This window comes from Triticum urartu, chromosome 2A, assembly GCF_056163025.1.
Source record: "Triticum urartu cultivar PI428250 chromosome 2A, HENAU_Tu73, whole genome shotgun sequence".
In the NCBI taxonomy this organism is placed as follows: Eukaryota; Viridiplantae; Streptophyta; class Magnoliopsida; order Poales; family Poaceae; genus Triticum; species Triticum urartu.
Genome location: NC_141874.1, coordinates 731181194 through 731195340, shown reverse-complemented (window position 1 = coordinate 731195340; position 14147 = coordinate 731181194). Strand labels below are relative to the sequence as shown.

General features: G+C 44.4%; 2 protein-coding genes and 1 long non-coding RNA gene across 3 annotated transcripts; 1 reads left to right on the top strand and 2 right to left on the bottom strand.

Moving 5' to 3' along the window:
• Positions 1-7422: 7422 nt before the first annotated feature.
• On the top strand, positions 7423-8135 carry LOC125534391 (uncharacterized). Its single transcript, XR_007294467.2, has 3 exons — positions 7423-7578; positions 7660-7768; positions 7850-8135. It is a non-coding gene; the product is annotated as an uncharacterized LOC125534391 (long non-coding RNA).
• Positions 8136-8676: 541 nt separating this feature from the next.
• On the bottom strand, positions 8677-10213 carry LOC125534390 (uncharacterized). The gene is made up of 4 exons (XM_048697639.2): positions 9634-10213; positions 9477-9557; positions 9100-9394; positions 8677-9008 (listed from the first exon to the last, which is right to left on the bottom strand). The coding sequence occupies exons 1-4, from the start codon at positions 9925-9927 to the stop codon at positions 8782-8784; spliced, it is 897 nt and encodes a 298-aa protein (XP_048553596.1). The 5' UTR covers positions 9928-10213; the 3' UTR covers positions 8677-8781.
• Positions 10214-10998: 785 nt separating this feature from the next.
• On the bottom strand, positions 10999-13420 carry LOC147987310 (uncharacterized). Its single transcript, XM_087540292.1, has 2 exons — positions 13372-13420; positions 10999-12530 (listed from the first exon to the last, which is right to left on the bottom strand). The coding sequence occupies exons 1-2, from the start codon at positions 13418-13420 to the stop codon at positions 11506-11508; spliced, it is 1074 nt and encodes a 357-aa protein (XP_087396418.1). The 3' UTR covers positions 10999-11505.
• Between the last annotated feature and the right edge of the window lie 727 nt (positions 13421-14147).

The following is a 14147-nucleotide window of genomic DNA, read 5'->3' as shown; positions in this document are numbered from 1 at the left end:
ATCATGATGAACCTACAAACTATGAAGAAGCGATGGTGAGCCCAGATTCCGCAAAATGGCTTGAAGCCATGAAATCTGAGATGGGATCCATGTATGAGAACAAAGTATGGACTTTGGTTGACTTTCCCGATGATCGGCAAGCAATTGAGAATAAATGGATCTTCAAGAAGAAGACTGACGCTGACGGTAATATTACTGTCTACAAAGCTCGACTTGTCGCAAAAGGTTTTCAGCAAGTTCAAGGGATTGACTAAGATGAGACCTTCTCACCCGTAGCGATGCTTAAGTCTGTCCGAATCATGTTAGCAATTGCCGCATTTTATGATTATGAAATTTGGATGTCAAAACTGCATTCCTGAATGGATTTCTGGAAGAAGAGTTGTATATGATACAACCAGAAGGTTTTTTCGATCCAAAGGGAGCTAACAAAGTGTGCAAGCTCCAGCGATCCATTTATGGACGGGTGCAAGCCTCTCGGAGTTGGAATAAACGCTTTGATAGTATGATCAAAGCATTTGGTTTTATACAGACTTTTGGAGAAGCCTGTATTTACAAGAAAGTGAGTGGGAGCTTTGTAGCATTTCTGATAATATATGTGGATGACATATTACTAATTGGAAATAATATAGAATTTCTGGATAGCATAAAGGGATACTTGAATAAGAGTTTTTCAATGAAAGACCTCGGTGAAGCTGCTTACATATTAGTCATTAAGATCTATAGAGATAGATCAAGACGCTTAATTGGACTTTCACAAAGCACATACCTTGACAAAGTTTTGAAGAAGTTCAAAATGGATCAAGCAAAGAAAGGGTTCTTGCCTGTGTTACAAGGTGTGAAGTTGAGTAAGACTCAATTCCCGACCACTGCAGAAGATAGAGAGAAAATGAAAGATGTTCCCTATGCTTCAGCCATAGGCTCTATCATGTATGCAATGCTGTGTACTAGACCTGATGTGTGCCTTGCTATAAGTCTAGCAGGGAGGTACCAAAGTGATCTAGGAGTGGATCACTGGACAGCGGTCAAAAACATCCTGAAATACCTGAAAAGGACTAAGGATATGTTTCTCATATATGGAGGTGACAAAGAGCTCATCGTAAAAGGTTACGTTGATGCAAGCTTTGACACTGATCCGAACGATTCTAAATCGCAAAACGGATACGTGTTTACATTAAACGGTGGAGCTGTCAGTTGGTGCAGTTCTAAACAAAGCGTTGTAGCGGGATCTACATGTGAAGCGGAGTACATAGCTGCTTCGGAAGCAGCGAATGAAGGAGTCTGGATGAAGGAGTTCATATCCGATCTAGGTGTCATACCTAGTGCATCGGGTCCAATGAAAATCTTTTGTGACAATACTGGTGCAATTGCCTTGGCAAAGGAATCCAGATTTCACAAGAGAACCAAGCACATCAAGAGACGCTTCAATTCCATCCGGGATCTAGTCTAGGTGGGAGACATAGAGATTTGCAAGATACATACGGATCTGAATGTTGCAGACCCGTTGACTAAGCCTCTTCCACGAGCAAAACATGATCAACACCAAGGCTCCATGGGTGTTAGAATCATTACTGTGTAATCTAGATTATTGACTCTAGTGCAAGTGGGAGACTGAAGGAAATATGCCCTAGAGGCAATAATAAAGTTATTATTTATTTCCTTATATCATGATAAATGTTTATTATTCATGCTAGAATTGTATTAACCGGAAACATAATACATGTGTGAATACATAGACAAACAGAGTGTCACTAGTATGCCTCTACTTGACTAGCTCGTTAATCAAAGATGGTTATGTTCCGTAACCATGAACAAAGAGTTGTTATTTGATTAATGGGATCACATCATTAGGTGAATGATCTGATTGACATGACCCATTCCATTAGCTTAGCACCTGATCGTTTAGTATGTTGCTATTGCTTTCTTCATGACTTATACATGTTCCTATGACTATGAGATTATGCAACTCCCGTTTGCCGGAGGAACACTTTGTGTGCTACCAAACGTCACAACGTAAATGGGTGATTATAAAGGTGCTCTACAGGTGTCTCCAAAGGTACATGTTGGGTTGGCGTATTTCGAGATTAGGATTTGTCACTCCGATTGTCGGAGAGGTATCTCTGGGCCCTCTCGGTAATACACATCACATAAGCCTTGCAAGCATTGCAACTAATGAGTTAGTTGTGAGATGATGTATTACGGAACGAGTAAAGAGACTTGCCGGTAACGAGATTGAACTAGGTATGGGATACCGACGATCGAATCTCGGGCAAGTAACATACCGATGACAAAGGGAACAACGTATGTTGTTATGCGGTCTGACCGATAAAGATCTTCGTAGAATATGTAGGAGCCAATATGAGCATCCAGGTTCCGCTATTGGTTATTGACCGGAGACGTGTCTCGGTCATGTCTACATTGTTCTCGAACCCGTAGGGTCCGCACGCTTAAGGTTTCGATGACAGTTATATTATGAGTTTATGAGTTTTGATGTACCGAAGTTAGTTCGGAGTCCCGGATGTGACCACGGACATGACGAGGAGTCTCGAAATGGTCGAGACATAAAGATTGATATATTGGACGGCTATATTCGGACACCGGAAGTGTTCCGGGTGATTTCGGAGAAAACCGGAGAGCCGGAGGGTTACCGGAACCCCCCCGGGAGAAGTAATGGGCCATATGGGCCTTAGTGGAGAGAGAGAGGGGCAGCCAAAGGTGGGCCGCGCGCCTCCTCCCCCCTGGTCCGAATTGGACTAGGAGAGGGGGGTGGCGCCCCCCTTTCCCTCTCCCTCCCCACTTCTTTCCCCCTCCTAGTAGGAGTCCTACTCCTACTAGGAGGAGGACTCCTCCTTGGCGCTCCATAGAGGGTCGGCCGGCCTCCTCCCCTTGATCCTTTATATACGGGGGCAGAGGGCACCCCTTGAGACACAAGTTGATCCACGTGATCATATTCTTAGCCGTGTGCGGTGCCCCCTTCCACCATAGTCCTCGATAATATTGTAGCGGTGCTTAGGCGAAGCCCTGCGACGGTAGTGCATCAAGATCGTCACCACGCCGTCGTGCTGACGAAACTCTTCCCCGACACTTTGCTGGATCGAAGTCCGGGGATCGTCATCGAGCTGAACGTGTGCTAGAACTCGGAGGTGCCGTAGTTTCGGTGCTTGATCGGTCGGGTCGTGGAGACGTACGACTACATCAACCAAACGCTTCCGTTGTCGATCTACAAGGGTACGTAGATCACACTCACCCCTCTCGTTGCTATGCATCACCATGATCTTGCGTGTGCGTAGGAATTTTTTTGAAATTACTACGTTCCCCAACAAGAGCAAGAGAGAGAGAGAGGTGAGAGGAACCTGACAAGGGGGCCCCACCCAGGTCAAAACCGCCGTTGACTAGTTGCCACATCAGCATCGGGTGGAGAAAAACCAGTCTGGGGGTGTTTTGTCTGGTTTAGGTTTGTTTGGGAGGGGGGGGGGTAAAAGAAGTCAAAAAATAGATTAGGGGTAAAGTGAACCACCCATTTTATTCAAGATAGTAAAATGAACTTTTTTCTTCGCAATGTAACTGTATGGATTTGATGGGTTTCGTAGTAATTTCAAAAAAATTCCTACGCACACGCAAGATCATGGTGATGCATAGCAACGAGAGGGGAGAGTGTGATCTACGTACCCTTGTAGATCGACAACGGAAGCATTTGGTTGATGTAGTCGTACGTCTCCATGGCCCGACCGATCAAGCACCGAAACTACGTCACCTCCGAGTTCTAGCACATGTTCAGCTCGATGACGATCCCCGGGCTCCGATCCAGCAAAGCGACGGGGAGGAGTTCCGTCAGCACGACGGCGTGGTGACGATCTTGATGTTCTACCGTCGCAGGGCTTCACCTAAGCACCGCTACAATATGACCGAGGTGGAATATGGTGGAGGGGGGCACCGCACACGGCTAAGGAACGATCACGAAGATCAACTTGTGTCCTTGGGGTGCCCCTTGCCTCAGTATATAAAGGATGGAGGAGGAGGAGGCCGGCCAAGGCAATTGGTGCGGCCAGGATGTGGAGTCCTACTAGGACTCCAAGTCCTAGTAGGAGTCCACCAAGAGAGGAGGAAGGGAGAAGGAAGTAGAGGAGAAGGAAAGGTGGCCGGCCCCCTTTTCCCTAGTCCAATTCGGACCAGAGGGGAGGGGGGGCGCAGCAGCCCCTTGGCCCTTTCTTCTCTTCCCACTAAAGCCCTTCAAGGCCCATTGCTTCTCCCGTAACTATTCGGTACTCCGAAAAATACCCGAATCACTTGGAACCTTTCCGATGTCCGAATATAGTTGTCCAATATATCGATCTTTACGTCTCGACCATTTCGAGACTCCTCGTCATGTCCCCGATCTCATCCGAGACTTCGAACTCCTTCGGTACATCAAAACTCATTAACTCATAATATAACTGTCATCGAAACCTTAAGCGTGCGGACCCTACGGGTTCGAGAACAATGTAAACATGACCGAGACACGTCTCCGGTCAATAACCAATAGCGGGACCTGGATGCCCATATTGGTTCCTACATATTCTACGAAGATCTTTATCGGTCAGACCGCATAACAACATACGTTGTTCCCTTTGTCATCGGTATGTTACTTGCCCGAGATTCGATCGTCGGTATCTCAATACCTAGTTCAATCTCGTTACCGGCAAGTCTCTTTACTCGTTCCGTAATACATCATCTCACAACTAACTCATTAGTTGCAATGCTTGCAAGGCTTATGTGATGTGCATTACCGAGAGGGCCCAGAGATACCTCTCCGACAATCGGAGTGACAAATCCTAATCTCGAAATACGCCAACCCAACATGTACCTTTGGAGACACCTGTAGAGCTCCTTTATAATCACCCAGTTACGTTGTGACGTTTGGTAGCACACAAAGTGTTCCTCCGGCAAACGGGAGTTGCATAATCTCATAGTCATAGGAACATGTATAAGTCATGAAGAAAGCGATAGCAACATACTAAACGATCGGGTGCTAAGCTAATGGAATGGGTCATGTCAATCAGATCATTCAACTAATGATGTGATCCCGTTAATCAAATAACAACTCTTTGTCCATGGTTAGGAAACATAACCATCTTTGATTAACGAGCTAGTCAAGTAGAGGCATACTAGTGACACTCTGTTTGTCTATGTATTCACACATGTATTATGTTTTCGGTTAATACAATTCTAGCATGAATAATAAACATTTATCATGATATAAGGAAATAAATAATAACTTTATTATTGCCTCTAGGGCATATTTCCTTCAGGATTTTTGTTAAATTTATAGGTGGAAATTTGGAATTATATGAGCACATTTTTGTATAATTTTCTTAATTTATATGTACATTATTTATAATTAGGATTTGTATGTAGGGTGGCTAGCTGAACGTGCGAGACGACCCGTTAGGAGCTTTTCCCTGCGAAAAAGGTAATAATTGAGGGTGATTTAGCAAACAAAAAATGCCACAAGCTTGGTCTACATCGTCCGGTCACTGACAATGGGCCCCACGCCATCCTGTCATATGTCTCGTCAGCATTTTATGCGTATTTAAACGAGTTTTGCACTGTATTTGCACGCTCGAGTCAAGTTGTAACATCAGTTCAATGTATGCCGCAAGTTTAGGCACTAAAGTGACCTATCTCGCCAAGTTTCAGCATCGGTGGTGTAATTGACTCTTTATTTATGGCACAAAGTTGTTTTGTCCGTTGTAACCAGACCAAATCGAAAAAAGATATAGATCGCTATGGCAAGATTTATAAGCATAACTGAATTAGCTTTTGCAAAATGTACAATGCATTTCTGTCTAGCTTCGTTTTCTTCTTGGTGCTTGTGGAATTTAAGTCATGTGAATTAACTATAGAGTTTCTTCTCGGTTCATGACTGGTGCGCGTCCGCTGGGATGGTACTTGGGAGTGAGAGTGGTAAGTTGATCTTTGCTGCCTGCAGATACATCTTCAACTGTAATGACGCCTTAGAAGCAGAGATCCATGCGTTGATGCAAGGTATGGCCTTGGCTATTCAGCACTCGGACAAGCCTACGATTGTCCAATCAGATTCTATACATGCCCTGGCCATTTTTGGAGGAAACACTTTGGTTAGATCGGCCTACGGTCACTAAAATGCTGAGATTAAAGCTCTTATGGTTAATTGAGAGTTTGTTTCACTTAAGATTACTAGAGATCAAAATAGAGTAGCACATCAACTCGCTTTTTATAGCCGTACCATGGCTTGTACTGTGGTATGGTTGAATTCGACTCCTCCGTGTTGTGAGGATTTGGTGGCTCGTGATTGTAACCCTATCATTATGGAATGAAACTCTTTTTTACCCCGCAAAAAAACTATAGAGTTTCTTCACATTAAAGACCAAATTCCACTGCTTATTCACAACGACCAGACGGGAGGTATTTACGCAAAACCACCACATTTGAGGATGGAGTAACAACTTCGAGCATTTACAATGGCATCTAATTAATTTGACCCCTCAAACATCCACGGATACGCCCGAACGCATCCGTTTTGACCCCTTATTTTTCCTGCAAAATAACCACACCCCCTACTTTGAACCTCCACTTTTGTTTCTACATGCGAACATCGAATACTCTGTGTGCGACACTGTCGGGGCAAGTTGAGAGCACACACAATAACAACATCCCCTCAAGAAGACATTGCAGCTCACACGGTTAGCCAGCCAGCGCGGCTACAACCACGCGGCGGCGGCCAGCCATCCAGTGCACTCAGCGGCTCGCCATCCCGTCGGAAGCACATAGAGCAGCGGCGACCAGCGGCTCGCTAGCTAGCATGCAAGCACAACGGCCATCACGCATGCTTGCTCCGAGGCGGCCCAGGCGTGGCAGCCATGTCGTGCTCTGGCACGAGCGCGGTGCGGCGGGCACAGCAGCCGGCTGCACGCGGCGCTCGCGCACGACGGCTGAACTGCGGCACCAACGTGACTCAGCACGCCGGCACCAACGTGACTCAGCACGCCCGCCGCGCATGCACGACGGCTAGCACGGGGCAGCTGCATAGCGGCCCAGCCTGCGCGAACCCCAGCACGACACAACTTTTTTGAATTTGATCAATTAATATATTTTTTTTGAATTCAAAAAAATGTTCACCGCACATAAGAATATATGAGGTAATATCACTGGTGGTGTCGAAACTTGCCACGAATGTTCAGTTTGATATCTCAACTTGTAAAATACATGTAATGCGTGCTAAAACTTGACACTTTGGTTCAAATACGGTGCCAAACACGTTTGTCTACGGCTGCGCTGCTGATTCGGCTTGACAGCGTGGCGTGGGACCCCCTGTCAGCCACTCGAGAGGCTGTGCCCGCGCCGCTGGACTTTTTCCACAAAACCCCTTGGACTATTTTTTTCTCTCAGAAAAATCCCTGGCTCGGCGGGACAGGCCACATAACGATTCGCTCCCAAATCCCGGTCGACCAAATCCCTAACCCTCGTTCCCCATTCACTGCAGCGGCAGGGCGAGGCAATATCGCTCACGGTCGGCGGCGAGGCCGTATCCTTGCATCACGGCGGCAAGCCTCTGGAGCTCAGGTGAGCTGACGCCGCATCCTCTTCTTTTCCCCTATCCAATCCCTATATTACACACTCTCCCACCCGTGTCTCACTGTTTAGATGGGAGGATCTGGCACTCCGTGGATGGTCGACGACGGGGTGAAGATGGAGGACGACGGGGAGCCATGGGCAAAGATTACGTCTGTCGTCTATTGGCGCAAAAAGTCGGGTACTAAATCCATCTCCCCTCTCTGGTTCTGTAGTTCATCAAAGATTGGTATTTTAGATGATTTGCACGATTCAAACACAGGACCATGAGATGCCAGATGTGGTGGGTGCATGCCGCGGCACGAGGTAGATCACACCTTGCTTGCAAGAAAGAGGTCCTGGAGCAGAGTCTAAAGGAGAAAGAGGTCCTGGAGCAGAGTCTTTGGTTTAGTTGCAATCATGTTTGCAATGGCTGGGAGGTCCTGATGCATGAATGAGCAATGTTGAAGCTCTTCTTTTGGTGAACTCAGTGTGCTGTAGTAGCTACTTTGTATGTGTACTGAATGAAAATGGCAATACAATGAAGCTTCTGAATTTTACATGTTTTATCTGACATTTCCTGTATTGCAATGACTGAAAGTGAGCCTGCATTATGATGAATTCGGTACAGTAGATGCACTTTCAGAAATGTACTAGCTTTTGTGAACTGGACTAGTACAGAATATTATAGGACTGCATTAACACAAGCTAACCAAACGGACAGGGGTACTGCTCATCATCGAAAGAAATATCGATCGTCTCGAGGTCGGCCAATGCCTGCTGCTTGCGGCCCTCCGAACGGCTCTAGCAGCGGCCTCCTGCTGAGCTGCGTGGCGTACCTCTTCGGCCTGAGCAGCCATGATGCTTGCGTCGTACCCCGACATCACTTACTGTTGATAGACTGAACTTTGACAACATCAGAAACTTTACAGTCAATTTGATAGCAAAATTGCAATTCGGCGGCAGATTTAGATAACACTTGAATAATTAATTTTACAGCAGATTCACATAACTCTTGAATAATAAATTTTGAAAGCAGATTCACAAAACACTTGAACAATGAAAGATACTGCCAATGTGATTCATGTCAACATACTTAAAGTGCATTACATGTTTACATGAAAAGAGGCCTCTACACAGACAAATGAAGTTCATTGGTGAACTTAGTTGCATTCCATAAAGTTTAGTCATGAACTTCTGCATCAGTTTGCATATCTACATGTGGACGAAGTCGTCATCCCACTCATCCCCTTGTGGTGCATTTTGTGTGATTGGCTCTTCCTCTGCTGCGACATGTGACCTATCTGAATCAGGTCCAAACATCAAGTTCCAATATCCAGCCCCTGGTCCAGTCCTTCCTCCACTGTCATATAGAGTTCCTCTTCCACCATTTCCTCTTCCAGTTCCTCCTCTTGCACCTTCTCCTCTTGTCCTTCCACTTCCTGCAAGCGTGCCAATTTGGAGAATGAAAATTGATAACAAATGACAATAATTTCATGCACGGTGACATGTAGATTTCAACAAAAATCACACCTCCTGTAGCATTTCCCCTACCACCTCGTGAAGCGTTTCCCGTACCACTTCCTGTAGCATTTCCTCTACCACCTCCTTTAGCCTGCCTCTTCCTGCCTCTTGCATTATCACTTGTTTGGTGGCTGAATTGAGGAACATCCTCTGGAATATCTTCAGTAACACCCCTCCTCCTAACTCTTCCAGTAGCCATAGCAGTTGTCACTCTTGGTGGAGGAATGCTAGCTCTAGCTTGTGCGACAAATGAAGATTCAGGAAGAGGACCATGGTCCATGACTGGTTGATATGACATCCTCTCCTGTATATTGCAAACAATGTTTGAGAGTAGAGTTAAATATAAAGAGGCCTCAAATATAAAAATAACAGGTTCTAAAGTTTACCATTTGCTGCATGAGGTAAACCATTGATCCTGGTGTTTGAGTTGGATCCATAGATGGATGAATTGTGTGTGGCATGATGTTCTGCAAATATAACAAATCGCACTTGCATAATTGATAAACTCCTGTCACAATATGAAGAAGGACATATTTAACTTACTGAAATTATGGATGGATCATCAAACTCCTCTTCTGAATCATCATCTGTAGCTACTGGTGCCTCTCTATTTGTTTCTGCCCACTTCTGATGACCTTTCTTGTTGTGATTTGCTGCTCCACAAATAGAATAGTGCATGCTTACACCATGTTTAGTCAGTTTCTTGCCCCCTTCCTTGTCAAGCTTCTCTTCTGGATCTTTCTTTCTATTTCTCCTTGGTCTTCCCATCACCTTGGTGTACACAGGTGGGTACACATCCACTCCTTCCATCTTTGTCCAATGCTCTTGGTCCCTCATCGGCTTGATATTGAAACTATAAGCTTTTTTGTAAGTAGCTACAGAGTAGCATTCATGCACCAGGCTCAGGATCTATCCTCTCCTCTCTAGCACAAGCTATGGCATGATGACATGGAATCCCAGACAGCTCCCATCTTTTGCAGTCACAACTCTCACAGTTCAAATCAACAATATATGAATGGTTCATTGACAACACCTTGAAAACCTTCTGACCAGCCCCTTGAACCATGCAAAAAGCAGCCCATTCAATAAATTTGTCAAGCTTCTTCTGTATTTTTGGGCACAATCTTTTACCCCATTTTCTATCAGTGGCCACCTCCTTCTGCTTGTTGTACATCCTAGTTGTGATCTTGTCAGTGATGCTGTCCAACATGGACTTAATTGGTAGTTCTCTAGATTCCAATATCCAACTATGAAATTGAAGAGACAAAAATGTTAGCACACACAGGAGAATGTTAACACAAATGACAATGTATGCACAAATGAGAATTAACCTATTTTCACAAGTTACCTATTGAAAACTTCAGACATGTTATTTAGTAGAATGTCACACTTTGGAAATGGGTTGAAAAATGCTTTAATCCAGGTTCTTGGTGGCCATTTCTCACACCATTTGTATGCATCAATGTTGTCTTGTTCCATATTTTGCATTGCTCTAGTGTATGTAGGGTTGTTTGTAGCCCTGGCAATTGCCCACAAATTGTTCTTCAGTTGCTCACCTTTGTGAAGCTTGTGGAAATTCTGATACATATGCCTGACACAAAATCTATGTTCGGCATCAGGCCATATCTTTGCCACAGCTTTTATGAGACCCTGCAATTTCACATAATAAAGTAAGCAACCCAATGTCACATACATATATGATAAAGCAAGAAATTTTCACTTACAAACATATATTTCATGCAACACAATGTCATAAGTACATTTCATAATGAAAGTCAATTTCACATACAACAAGTCATGGTGAAACTACAAATTTACTTTGATGATGAAATACCTTTTGCTTGTCACTCATAATTGTGTACGGAGAGGTGTTACATATGTTGAGGTCATCCTTTAGGCTTGCCAGAAACCACTCCCAACTGCTAGTTGACTCCACTTCAACAAGGCCAAATGCTATGGGGAAGATACAATCATTTGGGTCAATACCTACAGCCGTGAGTAAATTTCCTTTGTATCTGGTCTTTATGTGACATCCGTCAATAAAAAGTATTGGCCGACAACCACTAAGCCATCCTCTTTTGCATGCATCCAGTGACCAATACAATGTGGAGAAGTGCTCTTTTATCTCTTTTGTCTTCTCATCTTCTATCTCCTTTGTACATAGGAAAAACTTGCTACCGGGATTGCTTTTCCTTAACTCCTCTCCATAATCCCACAACTGTACTGGTTATCATCCTCCCCCCTTATCTCCTTCACTGATGCTCTTCTAGCTCTTCCCAATTTGCTCCTGGTTGGTATGAGGTTGTACTCTGTTTGCACCTTCTCTGAAAATTTCTTCAAGGGCATCTTCTCATTGTCCCTGAAATCATCTCTGAATTTTCTGGTGAGAAAAGGAGCTTTCAATCCCTTGAGATTCTAGGATTTACTACAAGTGTGCTCATCACAGTACTTTTTAATAACAAAACTAGATGTTCTGTTGTCCTTGCTTGCCATGAGAAACCATGGGCAATCACCACTGCACATAGCTACAATTGTTCTGGATGTGTTCCTTGTCTTCTTCACTTGAACTCTGTTTCTAATGCTATAAGATGTAATAGCATGTCTCAGCTCTTGCACATTACCAAAAACCTGTCCAAGTTTGAAAATAGGGTTATTCAAATCAGTTTCTCGATTAAATCCCTTGAAGTGGTACTTCAACTTCTCCCTCTGTTCATTGGACAAGTGCAAGTGTGAATCATCTAGAGCATCCTCTGCTAACTCTGCTTCGTAGTCACAAGTTGTGTCCTTCTCTCTATGATCATCCACTTCTTTGTCAACATTTTTTACAAAGAGATCATCATCCCCATCTTCTATGTCATAGTCACTGTCATAGAAATCCTCATCCGTCTCTGAATCAGCTGCATTTACTCCATCTTCTTCCTCCAATTCTTCATCAGCACAACCTGAGGATGAACCTTCCCCAAATAACCTCCTAGGCCTCCTCTTATTTGGCACACTTCTCTCCTCAGGACAGCTATATTCATCTTTTTCCTTGCTTTCTTTTCTTGGAGTAATGACCTTTGGAAGTTCAGGAACCCCATTAAGTAAAATATCATCTCTAAGACCACTCTCAAGTGTCTCTCCATGGTCTACAATCAGTAACAATTTCTTGTGCTCTGTCGTTGATGCTATCATTGCAAGGATATCTGCATCACATGTCAAATGTTTTAGCCCGTCAACAAATGTCTTTCCAGGCTGACACCAGAAAACATCAAGCTTCACACTATCTCTGTCATAGCCTAGCTGCTGCAAAAAGTCATCAATCCATAACAAGGACCATGTATCACTGTCACAGTTGTCAAACCATGCAACTTCAAAGTCCATGTAAGTGTTGTTGCTGTCGGTTCCACAAAAGAAACCTTTGTGATGTATCTCAACTGAGAAAAGTCCATCAAAAGCATCTACAATTAACATTCAGTTGAGGAGCAGTTAGAAAATTTAAGTTAACAACAATACATTCTGTTATGTCTCAATGCGACTAGGAAAATTGATTAAGTTCAGTACACAGCAGTACAAATAGCTCACTCTAACTAAATTCAGTTTGAGTGGAGTTCCAAAATAATTTCATTCGTAAACTTGTATGTGTTCTCCTACTACATTCATTCAATTTAGTTCAGCAGTACAACCTTGACTAAAAAAAATTCAGTTTCAGTAGAGTTCAAAATAAATTGACTAAATTCAGTACACAGCAGTACAAACTTGTACGTGTTCTCCTACTTCATTCGTTAAATTTAGTTCAGCTGTAAATGGCAATTTCAATAATTTCATTTCAAAAACTATCCAACACTGCTGACCTGCATCTGTTCTAAAATTCAGTTCAAGTACTGTCCACATGTTCAGTTAACATACTGTCGAAAGATTCAGATAAAGTTACTGTCCAAATATTCAGAGAACCCACTGTCCAAAATTTCAGTAAACGTACTATCTTTTTCAGAAAACCTAATCCTTCTAACACAAACTAGTCTTAAGTAATGTTCATATGCCCTCACTTCAGAATTTTTCCTCACCAGAATTAGCCAAAAAACAAGCCTTTCAAACCCGACCAAACCCTCTAGTTTGAAGCAAGAAACAGGGGATAGCTGTGGGTCATTGCGCATAGGGTTTTTAACTCATAATCATCTACCGAACATCAGCGCACACCAGAAACTTACAAATCGCAGGCTTTTAACAAAACACGAAATCAACCTTAACCCTACCGCAAACAGGGGAAAGCTGGGTTAAGAAAGACGAGGTGGCAATCACCGTAAGTAGGGGCGGCATCGCCTGGAGCACGCAGGCGGGGCTCCGCCATACTCGTGGCGGACGATCAATGCGGTCGCCACGATCCACGGGGGCGGCGCCTTCCCACGATCAATGCCGCCAGAGACAGAGGAGGAGGATGAGCGCTCGAGGTCGACCAGGATTTGGGAGCGAATCGTTATGTGCCCTGTCCCGCCGAGCCAGGGATTTTTCTGAGAGAAAAAAATAGTCCAAGGGGTTTTGTGGAAAAAGGCCAGCGGCGGTGCGGGCACAGCCTCTTGAGTGGCTGACAAGGGGTCCCACGCCACGCTGTCAAGCCGAATCAGCAGCGCAGCCGTAGACAAACGTGTTTGGCATCGTATTTGAATCAAAGTGCCAAGTTTTAGCACGCATTACATGTATTTTACAAGTTGAGGCACCAAACTGAACATCCGTGGCAAGTTTCGACACCACCAGTGATATTACCTCAAAATATATTTATACAATATGTTCTTGCAACTTTTCAATGGACTCGAGGCAGATCAGGAGCGGGGCCTACGCAGCATCCTCAAGAAGAAGCTCCTTGGCTTATGCTCGTTAGAGCGCACAATTGCGAGGCAGCGACCCCGGATACTCCAACTTAAAGAAGGGGAAGCCAATACGGCCTTGTTCCACCGCCATGCAAGCCACAGGCAAAGGAAAAACGTGATCCTTTCCATCGCCTCAGAGGGGAAGGTGCGCACGGGACAGGAAAGTATTTCAATGTGGTGGACGCGTACTACACGAAGCTACTTGGACCG